Source organism: Neopsephotus bourkii, unplaced genomic scaffold, assembly GCF_033783945.1.
Source record: "Neopsephotus bourkii isolate Nb327-2 ecotype Australia unplaced genomic scaffold, CSIRO-AGI_Nbou_v1 NB_168, whole genome shotgun sequence".
NCBI lineage: Eukaryota > Metazoa > Chordata > Aves > Psittaciformes > Psittacidae > Neopsephotus > Neopsephotus bourkii.
Window position 1 is genome coordinate 12532666 of NW_026900684.1, and position 26817 is coordinate 12559482.

A 26817-nucleotide genomic window follows, 5' to 3' on the forward strand; every position below is an offset into this window, starting at 1 on the left:
ACAAAGATTAGACTGCAGAGATGTATCGGGTGGAGTTTCTGAGTTGGAAGCTTCTACCCTGGTATCATGCATGAATTAATACAGCTAGGTCACCCCTCAAGAGACCAAATTATAACTGGGATCCAATGCTCACTGTGATAACACAGTGATTTTAACTCAGCAGTCCCAAGTAGTATCTACATCCATGTCACATGGAACATACATGCTTTTAGGGATAGGTCATGTTTTTTGCTCCACACTGCACTACTCTGAGTTGCTTCTTTTGCCAGAGTTGCTTTTCTGTTTGGAAGCAGGAAGAGTTTTCTGAAAGACTAATAATCTTCCCTAATACTCTGACTCAGGTCAGCAGGCAGACTAAATCAAATTCTTTACATAAATTTGGGCTGATGATCAAAGACCCAGAGATCAAACCTCTGCCTTCATGGTCCCACCTTGGATTAACCTTATTTTCTGCATCCTGACTAACATTCAGATGTCTAAATATTTTTTTTGCTCCCCAAAGTGGTCATTACTAAAGCTGGGGGGAACAACACCAACAAAAAAACCCACCTTGATGAGAATCACAATCTAACATGCCCATAGTCTATGTCCAAGTCCACAAAGCCAAAATCAAAAGAACAAAAAGTGAAAAGAAACAGAATAAAACTACCCCAAATTGTGACAAATCATGAATTAAAGCTAGTGGAAAAGAAAAAGAAAAGAAGAAAAAGACAAAAAGAAAAAGAGAAAAAAGAAACAAGAAAAAAAGAAAAAAGAAATGAAAGAAAAAATGGAAAAGAAAACAAAGGGAAAGGGAAAGTGAAAAAGAAAAAGAGAGGAGAAGGAGAAAGAAAGTAAAAAGAAAAGAAAGAAAAAAAGAACAGAAAAAAAGAAATAAAGAAAGAGAGAAAGAGAGAAAGAGGGAAAGAGAAAAGACGAGAAGAGAAAAGAAGAGAAAAAAAAGAAGAGAGGAAGGGAGGAAGGGAGGAAGGGAGGAAGGGAGGAAGGGAGGAAGGGAGGAAGGGAGGAAGGGAGGAAGGGGAGGAGAGGGGAGGAGAGGGGAGGAGAGGGAGGAGAGGGGAGGGGAGGGGAGGGGAGGAGAGGGAGGGGAGGGGAGGGGAGGGGAGGGGGAGGGGGAGGGAGGGGAGGAGAGGAGAGGAGAGGAGAGGAGAGGAGAGGAGAGGAGAGGAGAGGAGAGGAGAGGAGAGGAGAGGAGAGGAGAGGAGAGGAGAGGAGAGGAGAGAGGAGAGGAGAGGAGAGGAGAGGAGAGGAGAGGAGAGGAGAGGAGAGGAGAGGAGAGGAGAGGAGAGAAGAGAGGAGAGGAGAGGAGAGGAGAGGAGAGGAGAGGAGAGAAAAATTCACTATTCAAACAGATGAACTGAAATAAGAATTATCTGTGTTATCTCTGAATTTATTGATGTTTATTATTTAAAAAACAATAATTGATGCACAATAATCAAGAGATTTTGCTTCTTTCCTTTGATATGAAATATGTAGAGAATACAAAAGCTTATCTCAGTCTAACCCTATGTTTACACAACTTCCACTTACCAGGTTTTTATTTCTCCACGTGATTATTTGAACATGCTTTGCTCACCCTGAAAAGTAGAATTTGTTTCCAGCAAAGAAACTCCACAGTCTGACGGACTGGGGAGGATACCTATGAGCTTTGACCTAGATTAAAGGATCCTGCACTTTAAACCTGCCAGCTCCCCAGTCCCACCCCAATTAGAGGTGCTCAGAGGGATTGTTAAATTCAGAGACAGTAGCACATTGCTCTGCTGATAATTGTCTCCTTATGCGTGGTGGGAGACTTTGCTTTAGTGAGTATGAATAATGTAATAAGTGGTTTAGGAAGGTACAAGGTCCGGTTTTGCATCACTCCTGATAGACTAACAGCAAAGCCTGTCAAGCTAAATTAGTGACAAACATCCGAGGAACACGACTGCTGTGGACAGACATGACTTTGGCACCATTACTTAAAGGGGATCACTGGTTTTCCAGGTTGGGTCCCACAGATCTCACACTGCTAGGACAGAGCATATGAAAAGTATAGCATTCCATTCAGCAATGGCTCTCTGTGAGGTTTAGGAGCCCATAAAACAGCAACACACTGTACCTTCACAGCTCTTTTTGTCAGGACCGAGTTCATAACCAGGATCACAGGCGCACTGGTAACTGCCCAGAGTATTTACACAGCGCTGCTCACAGCCACCATTGTCAGGTTTGGCACATTCATCTTCCTCTGCCAAGACAGGGAAGAACACAAAAATGTGTTAAATAATTACCTTCCTCAGCTGTAATTCCTGGATCAGTATTAACTCAGAAAGCTGCATGCATGCCATTATAAGGTACACTACATAACACACTGCAGTTGCTGACTAGAGGATTTTCAAATGCTAAGGAGATCTTCAATGGATAAAATAAAAAACAAAATGTCTTTTCTGAGGTTTGGGTGGGGTTTTGTACAATACCTACTGACAGATGCAGACCTAATTTATAAGCACTTTGTGGGCAGCATGCAGTAATCGAAGCACCATAATCTAAAGGTTGCATAAAGTATTGAAAGAAAGACTGAAAATCCACAGCAGGGTCACTTGAAGGGCACTTTATCTCCCACAGAGTAAATCTGTGCATTATCCCAAAGTCATACTCAAAAACAGATTAACAGAATCCTCAAATCCCAGGTTTTCATTCTGCTGATATTAAAGGGAAAAAGATGCATCAGGAATGGGGGAGGGAAAGGAATAATACATTTTCTGTACTAGTTCTGAAGTATACTCACGAGATTCATTGTTAAAATATTCCTCAGATGTTGAAATATTGTTTCCCTATACCAGGACAAGTAATTTCTTAGGAACAAAACAGAGCTCCCATTCTCATGTCTGCAGCCTTCAAGATTATAATTGTCTATATTGAAAAACAACAGGGTGAGAAAAGCCCCAGCTTCTGCAAAAAGGTTGTCTTGATGTGTCACCATAACCTCACCACTGCTGGTGGCTTTCCCTGTGCATTGAGCAGTACATGATGGGAATTACTGCCCATGCACCAAGTGCTGCATCTATCCCTGCAGTTGTATTACACACACCCCAAAACTGGAGGAAGACTTTGAGGCCATTCAACACTATGATTTCTCAGCTGTTTTGTGGTGGGGTTTTTTCTTGCTTACAGGAAGCAACAAGTTGCTACAGCAGCCTAATGCAGCAAAGAGATTAGAAAAACCACGTTTAGACAAAAGAAAAAAATAAATGACCTGTTTGTGATTATACTATTTAACTTCATATTTGATAACATAATGACCAAAAAAGCCATTTTTACAAGAATATATATGTTTCAAAAGTGTTTCAAAACTATGGTTATTATTTGAAGGGAGTAGGAAGTTGCACTGAGTATGTTCCTTGATTCTTTGAACATATTTTACAAGGAGATTCAAATACCTTTATTGTTTTGTGTTGGTAAAATTGTATGCCCAGGTAAAAAATATACTAGAGATAGTACAGAAATGATATTAGTTAAGATAGATTGAGAAATATTATTAATAGCCTGTGGGGTTTTGTTTGTTTGTTTTTTCCTAGTAAAAACACAAGTGCTAAGCAGTTCACAGCTACCAAAATACGCTTTTACATTTACCTTTAAAAAAGTTAGCTGCAAAGCCTGCTTTGTTAACAGTTCCATCAGAAACAAACTTCATCCAGAGGGTATTAGAGGTAGATCTAATGTCTTCTGGTTTGTCATAGCCACAAAAGTGACCAATTAAAGGACTGTTCTCATTTGTTCCATCTCGAATTTCCAAGTAATCATATGCGCAGTTATCGTGTCTTTCAATCTGTAAAAGAAACATTTTTAAAGTGATCTATTTGAACTTGACCATAAATAGCAAATATCAATCAGAAAATAAATAGCATTTTCAATGTTAAGATTAGGATTCTCTGTTTGGAATTCAAACATCAGGAAGATGAACAGTCATCACTGGACTCTTTTTAACTATACTTGTTTTCTACAAGAAAAACTGTTGAGAAGTTACACAGGACAAAACAGACTAACTGGAAAAAAAAATTAGCTAAAAAAGACACTCTCACCTCTAAGTTTTCTTATGTTCCATCATATTCCTACTCTGAGCTCAAATAAAGTTCTCTTTTCTCATGTACACTCAAGTACACAAGATTAATGGTTCAACGACACAACAGGTCAGAAAGATTGATTTGTTTTGAAATATTAAAATGCTCAATTTTAATTAATATGAATAAGATTTTTAGATATTATCAGCCTGTGCTATTTCAGGTGATGATCGATATTTTACTTTCTTCCTCTAAAAAATCTATCGTTCGACTAAATGGCTGAATTTTGAGTCAGGTTTAGGGATGGCGGGCAGGACCACAGTCAGGGAGAATGGGTTGAAGAAGCTTCAAATCTAACTCAGCTTCTGTTCTGTTCTATTAAAATGACAAAGAAGTCAAAATCAAACCCAGAAAAATCCACAGCTCATCTCCAGACAGAGTTGTTCTTGCACATAAGCTGTACAATTAGTACAAATGGCTGCTGGTACTCTGCTCTAATTGTTCACAATACCAACATTAAGCTCAGTAACCACCACAGACTAAGGAGGTTTCAATTAGCACATTAGGATTACTTCCTATTTTATGTCAGAGGGAAAACTGGGGGAAGGGGTTGTTTGATTTTGCTTCATTTTAATAGCATCAAAATATGGCACTTACACACAAAATTTGTCTGTCTTCTTTCCAACTTTCCAATTCTTCAAGCATTTACATATGTAATTTTCTCCCACTCATTTCTCTGGCACAATCCATATTGCCATTTATCGTAATTTCTTAGCTGTTTGCTCAGGAATTGCTTTGGGCCAGAGTTTGGGAAAGGAGTGAGAAAAGTTACGAAGATCTGGGATGCAACCTCCCATTGCTGACTTCAATGGCAATTGCATGTTCACAACTAATGCAGTCAGATGTGTCTACCTGAGCACTGATAAGTTTTTGACACTGTAATACCCACTCCAAATTTTCATTAATCTAAATAATTAGGTTTAAACACATGACTTCATATTCCAACTTGAAACAAACTTTGTCTTGTTATCTCAGCAAAAAAATCACATTGCACTCTGATGCAGAAAGAACCGACCTGTTCTAAAATTCACTAATATCAATGAAAGAACTGTGTATTTGCCTCAACATATCTGTGGTAATTTCAACACTCAAGACTTTCAATTAACATCTGGTTTTGCCATGTTTCCATGTTCTATGAGGCAATATGGAAATTATGATTTTTTTTCATAGGCCAAGTGCTGCTCTGAGTTACATGTACCAAATTCCAATTGAGTGGAACTGCTAGTTTCTTTTCTGAGAATCACTCTGTTTTTTGGCAGAAGACAACATCTAAAAATACATTTCATATAGTAGTAAGTTGTAAACTTCCTAAGAATATAAAAATCAACTAACTCACAAAGTGTTATTGATTTTCAAGAAAACAATTTGAAAGGTGGCATTCAACAATATTCATATATTTTTAGCACACTATTTCTGTAAGTGATGTCATTATTTTTACCAATATTATTATATAAAGAGAATAAATCATCACATCTCTATATAAACTAATGGACAAGTATTGTGTTTGTAAGAAATTATGTCTGGTGTTAAGGTTCTTAATAACCAATGAAAAAGAATTGGTTTAAATATTTTTTGCTTATCTGTACATCAGGTTTGAAGATGTCGTGGTACTGTCATCTGGGAACACTGCCCTACAAAGATCTCTTACACTTGCAATAGTCTCTTATTCTTCCTACTACAAGGGAGAAAGTCTCCTCAAGTTAATGAAAAGACTCTCAGTGAGTTTAGTTGTAACTGGACTTATTCTATAAGCCTTATTTACCAGTGCATTAAAATTCCACAAGATTGATATTACATGTGGATAAGCAAAAAAAAATGCAAAATGTTAGCAAATGCAAAAAAAAGGCATAAACAAACCAGTTTTACAGAAAAATGCACTGCTTATAAGAGAATTAAAGATACCATTGGCTCCTTGGAGAAAACCCACAATTTGATTGGCATTAGAGAACTAAGTTGAAAAAATGACAGAAAAATTCCTAAGACAGACACATAAGCAAACACCAATAAATCTCCTGGTGAAATGGAAAGCCAGAGAACTTCTCACTATCCATTCTAAAAAAAAAATAAAAAAAATCCTTATACAGTTTCAGATTTAAAAAACACAATGATTGTAGCATTCCCCCAACAGAAAAAACACATATCAATAACACACACACACACAAAAAAAAGAAGAATGAATCTATGGGCAACCGTATTTCCGGAGAAATCTTCTAATTACTTTCTTTCATTGTTAATTTATTTGGTAGAGCCAAGTTCCAGTACAGGTAAACATATCTGAACCAGGTCACTGAATTCAGTCATAAATGATGGGATATATGCCTAGTGGAATTAGAAATTCAGATAGATTTTATTCCCTGATTTATGTATAAATAATTTAAATGAACTCTATCTACACAAAGATTAACAGAGCCATACAAGTGAGGAAGATTAATATGGCTCAGCTCTACAAACCCTCTGGATTGCCTTAGCTTGTGAGACTGCGTGCCAGCAAAAGTTCTTAAAAAAAACCCCAAACCAGCTAATTTTCAAAGACCAATATAATAAAGGTGACTCTAACAAGGAAGCAAAAAGATGAAGTTACCAGTTCCAACATCTCTTCTGACATGTAGGTACTGAAAAGTGTAGCTGTCCATCAGGCAGCCAAATAAGAAAAGGTAATCCCACGCTCAGTGGAAAATGCGTTGCCCACAGCAGGCAAAATAAGATGACTCAGTGATACAGTTTGAAATTCTCAGCTTCTCCAGTGCTTTCATTTCAGATTGAAGGTTATTTATACAGTTATTTTTTTTCTAGCATTACATATGGATAATGAAAATTCCTCTTACTTAACTGTACCTTTCAAAGGACAGGGAAGTAATTTTCTCACAAACACGCTGCAGTAACTCTTTGGCCTGACATTTACTTTTTTTCATCTCAGCTGGCATGAAGAACTGATTTTTAAACAACATTTTGTTTTACTGGGCAGCGCACCAAGGATTCAGTCCAGAGAGGGACTTAGTACCAAAAAACAGAACACCTACGTTCAGGCACTTGGACCTAAAATGGAAATCAAACCCAACGGTGAATGTCTAGGCAAGGCACTTCAGAGCAGTTTCCAAAGCAACACTCATGCTCTGTGGGGAGCCCTGTGGACAAGCCAGTAAGAAACGCTGCAAAAACAGGTATAACAGAAGGCTTGTGCCTTTCTGGGGCATTTCGTTTGGTGCTCAAGGGCATCTTGCCACTCTGGAATCACAGCTCAGACTCTCCCTGGAAAAGCATGTACCTTTCAAGTCCTTACTGTTGGAATATTTTTCTTTTTTTTCCCTTTCATAATACATCTAGCAGAGGCACTAACTTGAGACTACCACTCAATTATACCTCTGCACAGTTTCCTTTTTCTTATTATGAGGTGTCAGTCCACATGTTCCACCTCTAGAGAGTGCCATAATACTAAATAGTCTGCGGGAAGAACTGGATGTTTCTTACAGTCTCAACCGCTAGCCTACCAAGTTGTGTTCCTTTGCTTGTAATGATTTTCTATATGATGATGCATGAGCATGTCACCTTCACACTCATAATCTGGTGATCGGAAGAAGATACTGAAAGATAGGAAGAGATGGAAGTTTGATTCTCCCAGAAGTGATAATGAAATATCAGTTCATGCAATAATGTACCACATGCAGATCAACACTGAGCATCTGTATAGAGATCAAATGATATGGCAAGTCTCTTATGCAGAGGCAGAGTGCTGTTTCTTTTGGGATCACATTGAAAAATACTGAGCATCAATGACAGACTAGAAAAACTCCATGTCTAGTCAGTAAATTATATAAAGTTACTGAAAACATTGGTCATTTTCAATGGTGCTTTAAAAGAGCAATTGGCATGTTATGTTACATAATTTTGAGCCAGGCAGAGTCTGAATGGCATTTGGAAAACTCTTAGGACAGGGAGATCGGATCTTTTCTGCACTAGACCAACATTAATTTAGGATACAAAAAAGTGAAAATCAAGTAGAACCTATGAATTTATTACAACTTCCATTGCTTATTTTAATAATTACTGATAAAGTCCCAAACCCCTGTTATATCATGCGAAGCCCTTTCATCAGTTATAGCAAAAACTTGCCATACCCCTGACATCTGTCTGTAAGACCAAAATTACAGTCTGGAAATTACATCTATATTTATTATACCTGTGTTTATACCTATGTGCACCATAAAGCCAAGAAGTTTATATTTGAAAAAGAAAGGTTCTTCATGTCATTACTTCTGAAGTATATTCAAATAAAATAACTGAATTCAAAGTATTTTACTAAATTTATCTACGAACTTCAAGACAGGGTATCGTATATGCATAAAAGATGTGTGAAATATTATTTTTCTTTGTTATACAATAGTTTCCCCACTGTTTAACAATGTTATGCACAGAGGGATGTACACTAAAGACATGCAAGTATGACTCACCATGGCTTTTTTCTTCCTTCTCTAAATATAGGTTTATAAACTGAAGTTAAGTGGGCAGGGTTTTTCCCCTTCTTCTCAAAACAGAAGTAAAAAGAAAACACAGTGGTTTCTTTCCAGATAGACATTCCTTTTTAACAATAAGATTCAGCAAAACTTTAAAAATCCCAATTACTTAACAGAATATTAAAGCATCCTTGCTGAACTGGATTATATATTTGCTAAACTGCAACTATTGTCAGTATTTCTAATTCAACATCCTAATTCAAATAGCACAGAAAACATGAAAAACCTTTAATGATCTTCAAAACTTCTGCAGAAGGAAAGGTTTGATGGAAAGCAGAATTAGACTCTGGAGCTTATTTTTCATAGAGAATTCTTAAATTCACTCATAGGTTTAATGAGCATTCCCTTAGAGGTCACTGTTACCTATCCCCTGGATGCTTTTCTGAGATCTGTTAAAAAGCCTTACCTCAAATGCTTGAAAGGTTAATCCAACATTGTAGTTTTCTGACACTGTTATTTTCCACACACATTCCTTCATTGGTCTGTAGTCATCAGGATAATTGGGAGACTGAATCTGGCCTTCATTTTTGTGGATTTCACCTCCACAGATAGCTGATAAAAGCATAAAATTCTTACTGTCAATAATGACATTTTCTATTCCCCATACTCAAATTGACACTTTATGCTCCCCTTTTAAAACTAATGACAAGATTATTCTTGAGAAGACTTCAAAAGTCTATGAAGGACAAATTGTTAAAACTACAATCCATTTAAACCTCTATATGTATTTTAGTTAGTGAATATAATTCAGCATTTCTAGTAGCATTAAACATACCTACAAAGTTCAGGAACACTTTGGAATCATAGATAATCTGTATCTATACATTTCACAGAATATATTTAAAAGGTCCAAATTGTTTACTTTTTGCTCACCTTTGAAATACATTTAATAAACATTCTTCATTTATATTTACTAACCTTTAGAAAGAGATGAGACAAATCTCAAATTTTATAATTATCTGTGCATTTTAACTTACAGTTTGTCACTTAAAACTTATACTGAACTTGAAAAAAATAGCTAATATAAATAAACAATATTTTCATGAAAAGTAAATGGGCCTTTAAGGGCCCACACTGATAATCATGTAAAGATCTGTGACTATCAACTAAATCATACAGTTTACTATCATAGATTCAATATTTAAGAAAACAGGCTCTATTTTAAACAGGTGAATGCTGACTTGCTAATAGTGTGTGCGAGTGTCTCTAGTAAGAAATCCCAGGGCACAGAGAAAACTTAAGTCGTGTTTTTCTGAAGAATAAGCAGAAAATACTCAAGGAAATTTTTCCACACACTACACACAAGAACACACACATTTAGTTAACTGAACGACTGGTAAAAACCACTTATGAATATTATCATAGGTATGCCTGGAAAAAGAGTTCAAGTAAAATCTGAAGACAGGAAGTGTTTCAAAATGTCCTGTCTAGGAACTTAACACCTGCTGTCTCTTTTTAGTAATAATATGCCATTTTTGTATTAGATTATTTCTGTCCTTTTTTAATATATAAAGGTATCCAGTTACTATTTTTTCTTCTGTAATCAAGTCATTTTCAATGCTATAAGAGGCTTACCTTCATAGATTGCTGCAAAACCTTTACCAACCCAGTTGCTGCTGCTGCGGAACTCAATCCACATCCTACTGTCCGAGGATGCAAGGACTTCTGGCAGTTTGTCACCACAAAACCTGCCTAAAAACATGCAACCAGTAACTGCATTTTCTGCCGCCTCTGAAGCCAAATGCTGCAAACATTTATACAAGTGTTTAACATTATAAACAGGAGTAGCATAACCAACTCAGTGGAACTATTCACATGCTTATGTTTAAACACGTGTTTCTGCAGAGTATGACCTAATACACAAAGGTTTCATTATAAAGCATTCAGTACTTCTTTTCATTGTAGTCAGGCTCACAAGTCTAAGTATAAAAACTCAGGGGAATTAAGTAGAGAAGTTATCATTATATATTGTTTCCATACATACAAACCTGGGCATTTTGGAGGGGGGAGAGTACTAATCTTTACAGAGGAACATAATCTAGCTCACAGTAATACCACTCATTGTGTTTAAGGACCAAAGAGATTTAAAAACTAACAATCAAATGACCCTAGACTATATTATCCTCTTAAATTCAGCCTAGGTAGGTGAAATTTCTGTTTGTCTAGGTGACAGAGAAGGGAACAAGAGAAAAGAATAATTATGATCTGGTCTTAATTGTTTCTTCTTTTCTTTTTAAGGCCAAAGGAATAGGCACCACTGTTAAAAAGCTGTTCTCTGTTCCTGCCGCCTTTTCTTTTTTCTTTTCTTTTTCTTCTTTTTTTTTTTTCTCCCCCCCCCCCCCCCCCATTATTAAACTGTGGCTCTTAGGACGCTAACAAATAGCTTCAGTGCTCATTCTAAAAACAACAAAACTGACACAAGAAGTTGGAGACATTCACATTTCCTATGGGCCTGAAATCTCCAGTTTCAATTAAAGGAGACCATGGGATATCAAACTGACCTTCTGAATTGGACAGTGCCATTATGGGCTATGAAATCTCCCCACCAACCTCTGAATTAAGAAAAGAATGGCTGCAGCTTCTGGCATATTAGCTGCAACTCTAAATTCATTATTGCTTTGCCTGTCTTTTCTCTGCAAGAGCAGGGAAGGACATGCAAAGTAGAAATTGAAGTAACCTTCTATTCCTAATTTTGAAAGTACAAGAACAGAGCTCATAAGTACAACTCTAGAGTGGGTGCTCTCACGCACAGTGCATGTGACCATCATGTGCTGTATGGGTTTCCCGTCACATGCTCTAAAGGTTTTTCTGTGTACTCTTTCTCCATTTCCATGAACAAAACTATGGCAACTTCACATTTCAATATCCATAAGCAAAGCAAAAAGTTGCACGCTTTGTAGTTTTCATCTTTCCACACATGCAGCTGAGTAACAGCTAGATGCAATGAAAGGAAGGCTGAAGGCTTGAAGTGAAGGCTTGAATAAACTACTTATTTGAGGCCATTTAGAGGTTTCTTCCCATCACCAAGTTTAGACACATTCTAGACATCTTAAATCCAAGAGGTTTGTTCTGGATTCAGCAGCAAGCAAGTCCACTGAACTCCATGCGTACGGTAACTATGGATAGTTGCATACCAAGCAGAGGTGATTTTCTCCAGTAGCCATCTCTTACTTCAATATAATCGTACCAACAGAGACTGCTCTTGTAAAGGTCCATGGTGGTGAAGTTTAAAACAATCTGCAATCAGAGAACACCTAAATAAATCACATGTGGTTAATACTAGAAAATGATCACAACAGCATTCTGCAAAACTAAAGTCAGAGTAGAGTGGTTACCTGTAACTGGATTCTAACTACTTAGACACTTAACCAGCTTCTCGGTTTCTTATAGTAAGTAAAAGTTGTCTGGGAACATTAAAAGTTTTTTATTTAATCTTAAATAGTTGAGGGGTTTCAAGACCAACTACTCATTAATTCCTTACAGGGAGCTTCTCACTGAGAAATAAAAAAATTGAGAATGCTAGTAAGGTAATATAATGTGTAAATATAGTTGTAAGTACGTTATTTGATAAACTTCCTGCCAATTCTTCTTCCATTCAATTCTAATTACAATCAGCACTGACAGTTGTAAAAAAAAAGTTTTTTATTTTGGTTTGTGTTTCCCTCTACTACTGTTTTGACAAGATAATTTACTTTCAGACAAGTTAAACATTGACAATAGTGGAGGGTAATGCTGAAGACAGCATCACTAAAACAAATAGTACGTATTCCCTTAATGACTCTTTATGAAACTATAATAAAGATTTTTATATAGAAATCTGAGTTCTGTGTATTTCTGGAAATTTTGAACTTGGACTTCCAATTTTATTAAGCACATCTGTAAATAGACATATTTTCAATACTTGATACCTGGACTATCCTAGACTGTTACATTATTCCACTTTGGTTTAGAAGTACTAAACTGCCATAAACTTATGCTTTTTACAAATACACCTGAATCAATGAAAGGGTATGAATTAGAAATTATTTTATAATATAAAATATGAGTGATTTTTAATCTTCTTGTTCAGAATTATCTCTGCAATTGCAGGACATGATCCTAAGACTGACCATATGAGCACCCAAGTGGTTTTATATTTAGCTTTGATCCTAGGAACTCAAAACTGAAACCTGCTACAATAAAGCAAACATGAATTGCTGCACAGTAGCAGATAACTTGCACTGCAAAATATATCTCCATGAAAGCCTATGAAGCAGCTGTGAGTGTTAGCTGAAAGGAGAGGAATTTACCCTTAGTCCAGCTGCAAGAAGGAAATACAACACCATAACTGGAACAATGGGCCCAGAGTGTCAGATGGGATGGTTTACTTCCACCTCCTCTGAAGGCATCAATTATCCCTCCAACCACAACCTAGTACATTATTAAACCAGATGGGCAGAACTTTTTCAGACTGCTTAAGAAGATAAAAACTATTGGAGGAAGCTAATTTAAAGATAACAAAGATTAGTTGTTTGGGTGCATAGAGGGTAGAGAGTCACAGTAAGACTTCAAACAATGTAAAATGGAGGCAGTTTTTCACAGCAAAAGACTATGCGTCTTAACATTAGGCTAGCAGGGGTTTTCCTTTCACTTACTTTGCACAAAAACTAACTAAATACATCCATATGAGCAATTACATTCTCAAGAATCCTTTGTTTTCGGTGGAGAATGGGAAATTTTCTGAGTTACTCTTAAGAGCCGTATCTTCCTGTATCCCCAGTGCAGACACTGCTGACACTTTGGGTAGAAGACCAAACTCACAGGTGATTCTATTCCGCTTTTGCCTTTACTACCACGATGCCATGGGAAACAGAAAACATCTGTAAGGCTACACATAAAATCCAACAGCCAGAAGTCCTGTACAGTGAGGCACATTATGCTGGCAGCCATAGCTTTGTGGGATGAAGGTATGGGAAAAGAAGCATGCCAAGGACTATCAGGACAGCACTGAATAAATGAATACTTGTTCTGATGGTTAAGTATGGCCAAACATTCATATCCAGAAGCTGCTACCACATCCACAAAACCTGCAGAAGTGTTGCTTAAACAGCACTGTGCCTCTAACACTGTTCTCCACAGGCACATCCTGCAAGCAGCTTTGGTATGTCTTTAGCACATGCAACAAATATAGCCTGTCCTCTCTATTTGCCCTCTTCCTTCCATCATTTTGGGGCAAAAAAGGGAGGCAATAATTTAGTCTCTGATCTATACACAGAGAATGTTCTGCTTCAATGTTAGTTTGATACTTCTGAAATATATTTTATGTTAACTCATGTTCAGGTTCCCATTGGCACTCTGATTCATAAAGATCTATAACAATAAATAGCCAAATTATACTGCAGGCTTCCTTCCTGAGCTTAGAAATGAAAATGGACTAATGTGAAACATGACACAATTGCTGTGCAATCCCTTCTCTACGTTGCAATAGAAATTACAATATAAATAAATATACTTAAGAAAAACATGTTCCTTATACTGAAAAGTTTGCAATAATAGATATTCTATCAACTTTTCAAACTTCTTCTAGCTTACATGCACCCTTTCCCAGATGTCTAACCCACAGGGCATTTTGCCTTTACTATTCAGGCAGTCCTTCAGGAACATGTACTAAAAAATAAACAAATACCACTAGAACTCAAAACCCACCACCTTACCATACTATTCTCCATGAGAAATATGCAGATCTGGCTAAAAGTACCTTCCCCTGCTTCAGTTTTTTAATTACATTTATAAGTGCTATTTGAATCTACCTCTGATGATGGCAGAAAGGTCCTGTATACTCTCTCATTCACACAGCAATTCTATCTGTCCTTTGCAGACTGTTTCTTTTCTAATTTGTCCTTCAAATAAAGAGGCCTCACCAACTACAAAATTTTTGTTCTACTCATTTCAGATTCCTTTTAAACTTTCCTTTTTTTCCTGAGTGTCTCAGACAGATATCTCTGTATCCTGGTGTACTACTTGAAAACCCTACTGCCCACAACAGTCTCCTCTTTTTCCACTCATGCCCACCTCACCCCAGTAGTGCAGGCAAATGGCTTCGCAAAGGGAGCCTTTTTCTCTGCCCAGATGAAATGCAGATGGATGGTTTAGGTTCAGGCCACCTTCCACATCTGCTTAAGCTAACCCAGCTGGCTCTGTTGGAAGCAGCTTATGGAAGCCACACTTATGGAAGCTATAGCTCCTTCATTGGCTCAGCATTGCAGAGCCTTGAGGTCTCTCACCAGTCCAGCCACAAGTTTTCCATTTTTCATGACACAGCTGAAGCATCATATTTCTCTGTTCTATGTTTGGAAATTTGCCTTTTTTAAAACCCTAGTTGCCAGGACAGAGTTGGGAAAAGAATGGTTTTACTTTGGTGTTATCATGCCATTGTCTCAAAAGTGCTGCTATCTAAATGGAAGCCATTACAATTTAATAAGCCTCCTCAATAGCCCCTGCCTTTGAAACTAGATGAAATAACCTTCACAGCCTTTTCTCACTCTGACAAGCCAAGCTATTTGATGACACAGCAATTCCTTAACATTGACCAGAATTCATTAACTGTACATAGACAGAACCCCCAGTCTGCCACAGCATGATTTCTGGTTGGGAACCAAACAAGTATAAATATATGTAAGATTCTGATTTGCAGTTCTGGAAAGCATTAAATAGAGCTAACCAAGGCAGAGCTTGTTCAAAGGGACAGGATGGCTGAAATTCTTCATAGGAAAAACAATCAGTGGGTATTTGTCAGCACAATCAAGGAATTATTGCTTACACAGGAGATTCAATTGTGTTACTGCAGCTTCTGAGAGAATATATCATACCTCCTACTGCCTGGGGTAAGAAAGCAAAAAATATATCGCAAACACCAGGTAGCATTAAGTTTTCTGCAGGTGGTATTTTTTCCCATGTCAACCAAGGATTTATCTATCTGTTCTATTTCATCATTCATGTAAAACACTAAGGAAAGTAATATAACCTACTCAAAAAGGCGAATTCAGAAAAACCACACTGGCACAGTTGCAACTCCCCATGCCAACAAAATTTCTACACACCAGAAGGCGGAGTTCATCCTGGCACAAGGCATACAGTATTACTAACATCGTCCTCCCCCAGAGATTTTTCTGTGTATAGATGTATTGCACACAGGTCTTAAATCTTGAGAGCAAGTAAAAGGCAAATGAACTGCCTTGTTTTAGTAATAGGGATGGACGCATTTTAGGTTCAGCTGCCAATTTATGATGCCTATCAATAAAAGGAATGCTACAGCTAGTGTATACCCCTGCAGTCCAATCCTTCTTGAATTTACTGCCATCAAAGACCAGAAGTGTCTGTACTTGCAGAAAGCAGCGTGGATAGAAGTCCTCCAAACTATGCTCAAACAGCACAATGTAAAATCTCAATAAACAAGAGACAAGAGCTAGACAATCTGGACTGATGCTTTTTCAGTTTATTTTTAGATGACTAAAGTGCTCATTGACATTTCAGAACATGATGTGATGTACTTATACGTACTCTAACCTCCACACAACATTCTCGAGATCTATCAGGGTCAAACCAGCAAACAAATGAACAAAAATTTAAATAATCTTTTATATTCCCTGTATAATGTGAATATTACCCTGAATGAAACACACAATAGTTAAGATTTAGAACTTGTTCCTGCTATCTCCTATTCACATCAAGTACTTGCTGCAAATAGGTCTGTTATCTCAAGACAGACAATATCCTATGGGAACAGCACCAACAAAACACACTTTCTGACATTAGCACAAACCACCCTTTAATTTGTTCTTGCAGAATTATATGGAGACTATGAGAGCTGGAGGTCAGAACAGGGCATAACAGACATGACTCATCACATCAAATTTCAATCAGAACATTCTGTTAAGTCTTTTTCCCCATTTGGGGAAGGGGGTAAGATGGGAAGGGAGCCAGTTTTCTTACTGCAAGATAGGGGCTTTCCGCCGTTAAGCTTTGGTACAGTGTAATACAGTTCTAGTGGTGGTTACAGTCTCAATGGTATTAGAAATGTATTACAATTACACTAATATCCACAGATAGGTTTACATAAAGCTGGAGTATGATATGACTATGTAAGTGTGACCATTTTCTAACTCATACATTAATGCCATTTTCAATAGCTAACAATAATTGCAGATGAACTCTACAATTTTAATTTTTTTTACTTCGGAATAGAGAAGAAATCTAAACCAGTTCTGTTGTAATCACAACAGCGTCTAAGAAGCCACACAAATAGTGGGGACATAAAATTACCTATCTAGATCAATCTGCATCTTTTATGCAAAGTTTCTCTGATTCATCTGTTCTTCCTTGCCAACCTGCAGAGCCACCCACGCCCTCCTAGCACCGAGTGTGTTTATTTTTCCTCCTGTCCCTGGCTCTTGCCCAGCAGAGGGCAAACGCTTTCCAAATGACTGTTTTCATCCCCCACAGTGGCAAATGCTCTTACAGCTCCACAGCATCTATTAGCACATTAAGAACTTATATTCTTGGTATCTACCAGGACCCTGACTTGAAAGAAACACAGAATAAAGTAATCCAGTCAGGAGAAAATTATGTCCACTATGGAGTAGGTGACCACTGACAAAACTGACTGAAGGATCTGGGTGCAAATGCTGGATTTTCCTTTTTGGACTTTCCAGTACTGAGGCTGGTGTTAGGTTCTATATTTCACTCTTCAGCCTGCATTTGACTGCTTAATATCAGGCATTGGTTGTTGTAAAGGAACTTACACCCTTTATTGCCCCCCCCCCCCCAGATTTTGTCTCAGTGCAACTTCCCGTCACTCCCTCTCTCCTTATTTATTTTGAGGTAGGCTAATATTTGAGCCAATACTTTAAGATTCAAATAGCATGTTTTTAAAGCATATACATGAAGATCAGGATTTGCTTTCAGTAAGATGGCACACTTCTCTCCCCAAACTACTCACCAAGCCAATTTCTCTCCTGCCACTTTTCCTCCTAAAACTGATGTCCAGAAAGTAAAACTATATGCACTAGAACTGATACCAGGAAACAGCTACAATGACACTTTCTTTACCCCATGTTCTTACTGTTTCACTTCAGAAACACATCATTCAACATATTAAGAGCTTCCTTAGGCAGAGCCCAGCTATCGGTCCCACACAGCTCATTCAGCCCATGCTGGAAAAGAGATCATTCAGAAGCCTGAACTACTTCTTCCACCTTTACACTGAAGCACCAACGGAACTGGAAGACAGTTTTGAAGAGATTTCATGATGCAAATGTGTAGCAGATTGAAATCATGCCTTCATTTCACATGGACAGCTGCCAAATAGATGATGTGGTTCTAATGCCACAGACCAAAGTCAAGTCTATAGCACATCACAGTATCACAGTATGTTAGAGATTGGAAGGGACCTCAAAAGATCATCTAGTCCAATCCCCCTGCCGGAGCAGGAACACCTAGATAAGGTTACACAGGAACGTGTCCAGGCGGGTTTTGAATGTCTCCAGAGAAGGAGACTCCACAACCTCCCTGGGCAGCCTGTTCCAGTGTTCTGTCACCCTCACTGAGAAGAAGTTTCTTCTCAAGTTTAAGTGGAACCTCTTGTGTTCCAGTTTGTACCCATTACCCCTTGTCCTATCATTGTTTGCCACTGAGAAGAGCCTGGCTCCATCCTCATGACTCTCCCCCTTCATATATTTATATACACTAATAAGGTCACCCCTCAATCTCCTCTTCTCCAAACTATAGAGACCCAGCTCCCTCAGTCTTTCCTCATAAGGGAGATGCTCCACTCCCTTAATCATCTTAGTTGCCCTGCGCTGGACTCTCTCCAGCAGGTCCTTGTCCTTCTTAAGCTGAGGGGCCCAGAACTGGACACAATATTCCAGATGAGGTCTCACCAGGGCAGAGTAGAGGGGAAGGAGGACCTCTCTCGACCTACTAACCACCCCCCTTCTAATACACCCCAGGATGCCATTGGCCTTCTTGGCCACAAGGGCACAGTGTCGGCTCATGGTCACCCTGTCGTCCACTAGGACACCCAGGTCCCTCTCCCCTACACTGCTCTCTCACATAGTTCATGGTCTCATTTTTTATGGCATACCATGTTTTCAATTATACAAGCTTTAAACTTAAATAAACTGGATAAACACAACATTTTATTTTGAAAATAGTATCTATGCTTAGCTGAGGGAATGCTAAAATACCTTCTCCCCTGGGGTCACAGAGATTCTCCATATGCAATGTGTGTAGGAAGGGTAACCATTTGGAAATCCTGGAGAAGAAAAGTTGCCTGTAGATTCCTGCAGCGTTTCTCCACAGGCTGAAAGAAACAAAATACAGTAAAAATATAAAATTGAATGTGCCTAACAGAGGAAAATGCATCTTTTCACTATCTATTCAGAATATATTTAACTCACTGCAGATGCAGAATAGAAAACAGACTAGTTATTTTATGATTTGCTCAAAACAATGATTTTAAGCCACTCTGACATTCATTCCACTTTACACAGGATGTTTTTATTCCATAAACTATTTCACTTGTGCTCTGTCTACTGACATAACCAAAATTACAGCAGTCTAAAATATCATTGTTGTCAATCAACTGCAAAATTATACATGTAACTTAACTTTGGTGAAAAAAAGTTTGACACACCCTTAGATACAGCCTTTAAGAACTAAAACAAAAGTAAAACAAAGGCTGGCACAGTATGATTGTCACCACACTGAAATTTCATCAGCGGTTTCACTTGCCCACATGAGAGACTGATCTGACCTAAACTCATTCATTTATACTGGTATAGAAGACTAAACCCTATATTCAACAAAATCTTTTGTGACAGTGATTTGTAGACATACGAATAATAAAGCAAAGCAAATGTAAAGTCCTAAGATACTAAAGGCTTTTATATTCTTTATTATTAAGGCTTTTAGCACCCCTATCTCACCTGTCAATCATGCTCCTAGCTGCTGGCAGACTGGTTAATAATTCCTCTTCACACTAAAGTATAACATTGAAAGCTCCTGCCATTCTCCAAGACTGAAACTGATTCTGGTAGGGTGTCGGACCTCAGTCAGTCATCTTTTTTGACCTTAATCAATTTGGTTTCACCCACCGATTTTGCAGGTGTGATGTGATAGATGTGAATTTGAGAGTATTATCCCATGACTGACAGTGTAATCAGATCTGCAGTGCTTTCAAATTACAGTGCTACCACTGCCAGCAGGTGAACTACTGTATCATCAAAATCTCAATGAATTATAAATGATCTGGAAAATCTTTAAATAAAAGGGTACAAAGGAAGAGATTGCTTATGACAAAGACAGACAACACAGCTGTAAAGGCTGTCTTGTTAAAATGAGTCTAAGATGTAATCTGACAACCACACTATAGGCATAATCTACATTCAATGCATTAAATATGCTCTCTGACACTGAAATAGTTATTGTGATGAGGAGAGAAAAGAAAGATTGGTGCAGGCCCCCCCAAAAATTAATAGCTAATGTCACCATCACCATGTCCTTTAGGAATGAAACAGAAAAGAAAAAAAATTTCTTTTCCTCCCCTCATTTAAAATATGTGGGTTTATCTCTTCAAAAAATGCAGGCAGATGTAGGAAATGACACATAGAAAGACGGTATTCGGTGATAAATAATTATTTCTGTACAAAGACTTTTCAATGAAAAGGCTATATCCATAATTAACCACAATTTATTTTTAACACAGCGATGAATGTAAACTTAAATAAGTTGCAGAGTACCGTACTGGGTTACCCCAGCACTAGTGAACTGTATCGTAGCTTACAATGTGTATATAAAGCACTTAAGGCCAAGAGTAAAACTGCAGTCTTGTACAGAGGTAGAGAAAAGCAGAACCCAAAGAGCAGATACCCTCTGCAGCAGATGCACTCATGACTCAAGAATCTATGAGGAACTAATTATTCCACTCACCACTTTTAGAGCCCTCTCTTGTTCTTCCCCCCATGCATGGCTTCATTGAGACTACATGGCATCACTGCTGTCTCACAAGGCATATAACCATACTTCAAGATTCTTTAGTAGACCTTCTGTGTGCTCTAGTTATAACTGTTTCACCAACACTACTGTTACAAGGCAAGACTTGAGCAGATGATACGGTGAGAGATGGGAATATTGACAAATATTGATTATGAAGTCATGTAATACACAAGGTGAAGTATGTAAGCAAAATGCCATCAAGGATGTGGAATTTTGGTATGACATGAGATATCAGATCAAATGCAGCCCTGCAATTACTAAGAGAGAGAAGAAAGACTCTGGCATAACCACCCCTTACTCTACTAAAGTCCCTAGATTACGCCATTGTAAAAATAAACACATCAATGAATTATGCATAATAGAATAACAGTTTTGAAAATATTCAGAACTTTTCTTTCTTCTACAGAGTGCAAGATTATTTTCTCCAGAATAGTAATAATACTCCATGCTCCATATACAGAAGTTGTAGATAGCCTTGAAACCATGGATTTTAAGTGTAAAAGGTGACACTGAACATTTTTTTTCTAGGAATTATAAAATAAAATTAATACCAAAAAATATCTTATATCAGTATTAAATGCCTAGGAGAACTCTATCAATTCTAAATATTCATAAATATATCTATAAAATGAAATTATGGGAAGCATACAAAAATTGTAATTGGATAACTTCTAAGACTTAACAGAATTTACAAAATATGTTGGGACTTTACATTTTCCACCACATTTGTAATTTACTTTAAAACTCCTGGTGCCTCAAGGGAATTATAACATGAACATCTTATATCAATCAATAGCTGAATTAACTATCTATGGAATCTGAGTTCCAGGTTGGGTTTCAGAACCACTGTGGCAGGGTGATACTTGGACACTTCTTGTTTACAGGCACATTCCAATGCAATGGGTCAATGGTAGTTGGAACAGTTAAAATTCTATCACTAGAGAATGTAAGTTTTTCTCTGTAATTGGACTGTGGCAATTACAGTATTTGCAATTAGACTTATAAAATAGTGTATTACAAATATTTTACCGTCTTGACAGTCCATTAATAATGATGTTCACTTTAGGAAAGAAATGTAGAAGGAAATTAGTGGTAAGAGCCACTTACTAAGAACTAATCTCAGTATATTTCATGTCAGAAGAAATTAATCACAACTTCCATCTTACACACCTCTAATTTATAAAGCATCTGTATATTTTTATTCCACTGTTGATCACTAACATCACCAATATTTTCTCTGACGGTTTTTTCCTCCCTTTCAAATCTTATGTCTTAGCCAATTTTAATAGGCTAGACCACTTGCAAAAATGCTACTTCAGCTCTCCCTCTCACCCCCCACATTCCAGTCAGAAAAACAATCTCCTATCTATTTTACAGCTTGAGAAGTTTAAGCTTCTGATAAACTTTTGTTTGGTAAGGAAAGGGAAACTATTTCTGCATCACCTTGTAAGTATTAGCAATGGATGCAGGCAGCAGGTAGATTGCTTACACAAAGCAATTTCTACCAGTGAGTTCTGCTGCAGTGTTCAATTACACAGCCTGTGTATAATACCTCTTTGGGCTGGCCTATGCAAATGGTCAAGTTCCATTAAGGATTATAGTGAAATCTACAAACAACAAAGCTCAGATCCTCCAGGACACTTAGGGAACTAACTCTCATTGCTTTGTCCATAGTATTAACAAATACATACTCTCATACACTGTTAATTTAAGCTTATCCTTTCCCAAAGAGAATTAAGAACTTTACTACCTTTTACTCATACTCAAGTCTGTACAACTATACACACATGGCATATAAAGCTGCCACAAAGACCTAAAAATGTCTGGTGCTGATAATGTACTTGTTAAAGAAAAGAAAACAACAAACCCAACACAGTTTACTCCAACTCACTGTCTTACTATTGACTTGATTCCCTTTTATAATTATGGGGAAATGGTCTTAATCTAAAAACCTTAATTAATAAAGACTGACTTTTAAAGGTGAACACTAGAGGTGGAAGCAATTTAAGCCTGAGGAACAGTGATAACAGCACACAAAAAGAGCCAGGTTAAGTATCCTTCATCTGCTGTTTTCCACACAGACTATCACAGATCCTGGCATTTTTAAATTTGCTGAACTTCTTCCCTTCCCCTTCTCTTCCTCTGAACAGCCCTCTCCTGCCAGTGTGAGCCTCCTTTCCTATCCACTCAGTCCCACTCTACCCATTTATTTCTTGTCCACCCTGCCTAAGTGTATCCTACTTCATCATAGAATGGTTAGGGCTGGAAGGGACCTTAAAGCTCATCTAGTTCCAATTCCACTGACATGGGCAGGGATGCCTTCCACTAGACCAGGTTGCTCAAAGCTCCATCCAGCCTGGCCTTGAACAATTCAGGGGATGGGGCAGTCACAGTTACTCTGGGCAACCTGTGTCAGTGTCTCACCACCCCCCACAGTAAATAACTTCTTCCTAATATAAATCTACCCTCTTTCACGTTAAAGCCATTCCCCCTTGTCCTGTCACACACCCTTGTAAAAAGCCTCCCTCCAGATTTCTTGTAGGCCTCCTTTAGGTACTGTAAGCCTTCTCTTTTTCAGAAGAACAAACCCAGCTCTCTCAGCCTGTCTCCCTAGCAGAGGTACTCCATCCCTCTGAGCATCTTTGTGGCCTCCTCTGGTCTTGCTCAAACAGGTCCATATCCCTCTTGTGTTGGGGGCCCCAGAGCTGGATGCAGTACTGCAGTGGGGTCTCACAAAATCAGAATAGAGTGGGAGAATCACCTGCCTTGACCTGCTGGTCATGATTCTTTTTATTCAGCCCAGCACACAGCTGCCTTTCTGGGCTGTGAGTGCACACTGCCGGCTCATGTTGAGATTCTTGTCAACTACACCCCCAAGTCCTTCTCCTCAGGGCTGCTCCAAATCTGTTCTCCACCCAGCCTCTACTTGAGCTTAGGAGTGCTCTGGCCCAGGCACAGGACCTTGCACTTGGTCTTGATGAACTTCATGTGGTTTCTGCTGGCCCTCCTCTTGAGCCTGTCAAGGTCCCTCTGGGTGACATACCTTCCCTCCAGCATATCAACCACACCACAGAACTTGGTCATCTCCCCTATTCTCCTGCTCCTATAAAACTGCATATGAATTTTAAATCAACTATAATTTCTATATAAAAATAGACATGTGTTGAAATTTTAGTAGCTACACCAGAATAAAACATATTTTATTACTCTATTAGACAATATGAAAATCACTGTAATACATCCAGCCTTGAAGTTCAAGACCTGTTCTCAAATGCCAGGACAGTCAATCAGATTGGCAAAGGAAGGAAACTCAACTTAGTTGCTTGTTTTCTCCTTATTAATCATTGTGCAACGTTACTCACTGTTAAAACGTAGCAGTTATGTTTTTTCTTTTGACAAAATTCTAAGCAAAAGTGAAAACCAAACCAAAATTGCTTTTCCTAGTTTTTTGAGTCCTGGCACTCACTCAGCTGATGAAAAACAGGTTATCAAATCTCATGCCTTGGCTTCATCAAGCTCAAAATGTGGGTTTTTTTTTCAGTAACTAAACCCTTTCCTGAATAATGACCCTTAATATCCAGACTAGCTAAAACAACCTGGAAGGTTCAGCTGCCTCACTGCTGTGAAGATCAGCTGTATCCTCCAGCAGCTCTGTGCTCAACTTCATGTTCACAGGCCCCAGAAAATGCATCCAGCTTCTTGAACCAGAAACTGCTTGCAGGAATAACCAGAATTCCAAACAAAACATGCACAATGCCACAAAATCCTTTATCAAAGAACTGTGAATCTCCGTTAAAAACTCATTTATTTAAGTTATTGTTTTCTGTACTTTTGTCACATTACATTGTCCTGTGATTCAGAAGTGATAGAGAACTGGTACAGTGCTGCAGTTTGGCTCTAGTGTGAGAACAATGCTGATAACACACCAATGTTTTCAGTTGTTGCCAAGTAATTCTTCCCCAATCAAGGACTTTCCAGTCTCATGCTCTGCCAGTGAGGAGGGGCACAAGAAGCTGGGAAGAAGTAGAGACAGGACACCTCACCCAAACTAGCCAAAGAGGTATTCCATACTACAGCACATCATACCCAGTATGTAAACTGAGGGGAGTCACACGGAAGGGACTGGTCACTGCTCAGGTTGGGCTGAGTATCAGTCAGTGGTTGGTGAGCAATTGTATTGTGCATCACCTGGGTTTCTTGGGGTTTGTTTCTCTCTCTATTTTTCCTATTTTATTGTTGTTATTATTATATTTTACTTCATTCCAATTATTAGTTTGTTCTTATCTCAACCCCTGATTTTTACCTTTTTTCTGATTCTCCTTCCCATCCCACTAGGGGTAGAGGAGGTGTGAAGTGAACAGCTGCATGTTACTTAGTTGCTGGCTGGTTTTAAACCACAACATATATTTAAGGCAACACAAATAAACACATAAAACAATTATGATGTTACTAACTTTGAAATATTCACTGCTGTTTTATCATAAGCAGGCATCATGATTAACAACTTTTGTCTGAAACAGGAAATACAGCACACCTCCAAAACCAACACAGTGTCAGCAATTTTACTGTTATATACTACAGTGATCACATGATTCTTTTCATAAAACCAAAAGCTTAACATCTGAATTTTCAATCTCATTATTCCCTAGGAGATTTATTTTATCACAAGTACTTTGCAACTTTCACAGAGTTGCTTTCTCTATTGGATGTTTAAGTTAGTATCATATTATTCAGCTATTCAGCTTCTATTAAAAATACTAACCAAAAAAGTATCATGGTAAATAATGTGCTTTTTACAATTCATAGCAAAATCTTTTGACTTTTTCTCTCTTTTAAAAATCACTTCCTTTCACGGACTGGCTCATTTACGTAAGGCTAGAAAATCAATGTCTTTCATCCCAAAGTTTGCCGAAGGGAAGAGTCAGAAAAGAAGCATGATCCTGCAACCACCATTCACTTTTTTTATCCTTCTGACTTGTGTTCACCAGTGCTGCAAAAAACCCAGCTTACTTTTAAAGTCCACACTAAGACTGAACAACCATGGGTTTACAACAGTGTGAAACTAGATTTCAACATGACCTTCAAGCATTGAAAAAAATAATAACTCATCATTACACATTTTAATGAATTATACGAAAAGGACATTTTCTCTGAACAACTTCTGAACATTAGGTCAAAATGCATACTGCATCTTTTTCAGTTGACTGAAAGTGCATGTTAGAGTATTATATTTGCACTAAACAGCCTAGGCTGGTTTTTTTTTTCCCCCATCTTAAAGATATCAATGTGATCATAAGATACTAGTGACTTCTCAGCTTTAATTCTATGGACTATTTTTGTCTCCAATATTTGTCTTTTATCAAAATATGAATGTATGCTCTGTATTTATGAAATTATTGCTCTCTGTATACTCTTAATAGAAATAATACTGCCAAGAAGAATGACATTATTCAAATACCTCCTGTACGAAAAGGAAAGAGCAAAAATTATTCCAAAAGGAACAACTGTTAAAAGAAAATATGTTCAAGTGTTTTCTCCTCTGGTAGTCCCAGAGGCACTGTGCATGTTCTCAGTATATATAGATTATGATTCAGTGTACTTACAGCACAAAGGAAAAACATATTTCAGCTGTACAGTGTACATCAAAGGCACATCAGATGCCCCAGATCTTCAGTAGATCCCACTGCTGCTGATACAAATTTGAAGCAGCTCCATCACTTCAGTCCTGATCCCTCTTTTTAGTCCTTCTGTATTGATCAGGTGGTAAAGAGTAGCCATATCTCTGACTTAAAACAGTTACTGAGACTTCATCAATTCCCATGAGGAGCAGGAGGGCTGTAACCTATGTGGCACAGAGCTCATAAGTCTAGCCTCCCACAGAGTCCTTGCTGGCAAATTCTGGCGGAGAGATGGCACTTCTGAGCTGCTTTGATTGACACCAAGTATTAAAACTGGTATCAGCCATAAGTATAGCAAGGAAAGTAAAACCTTTTGCTTTGAGATTCCCACCCCTCTGTCGACACTTAAAGAACTAGCACTAGAGAAGAACAAAAAGCACAGGGTTGACTCCAGATTACTCCAGGCTTGGCACTGATGTCTCTGAGACAGTAATTTTACCCCAACATTGTTTTAAGATGAAACATTAACATGCATTGAAATTATAGGATACTAGAATT

The 26817-nt window shown here is 38.0% G+C and overlaps 1 protein-coding gene across 3 annotated transcripts in view; it reads right to left on the reverse strand.

The window, feature by feature from the left end:
• TLL1 (tolloid like 1) overlaps positions 1–26817 on the reverse strand; it is a 134181-nt gene that overhangs the window by 24925 nt on the left and 82439 nt on the right. For all 3 annotated transcript variants that reach the window (XM_061373068.1, XM_061373077.1, XM_061373087.1), the window contains 6 exons: positions 18832–18947; positions 11743–11845; positions 10184–10300; positions 9015–9160; positions 3610–3805; positions 2099–2224 (listed from right to left, as the gene is read on the reverse strand). In XM_061373068.1, coding sequence (XP_061229052.1) covers positions 2099–2224; positions 3610–3805; positions 9015–9160; positions 10184–10300; positions 11743–11845; positions 18832–18947 — 804 coding nt within the window. The remainder of the gene's footprint in view (positions 1–2098; positions 2225–3609; positions 3806–9014; positions 9161–10183; positions 10301–11742; positions 11846–18831; positions 18948–26817) is intronic.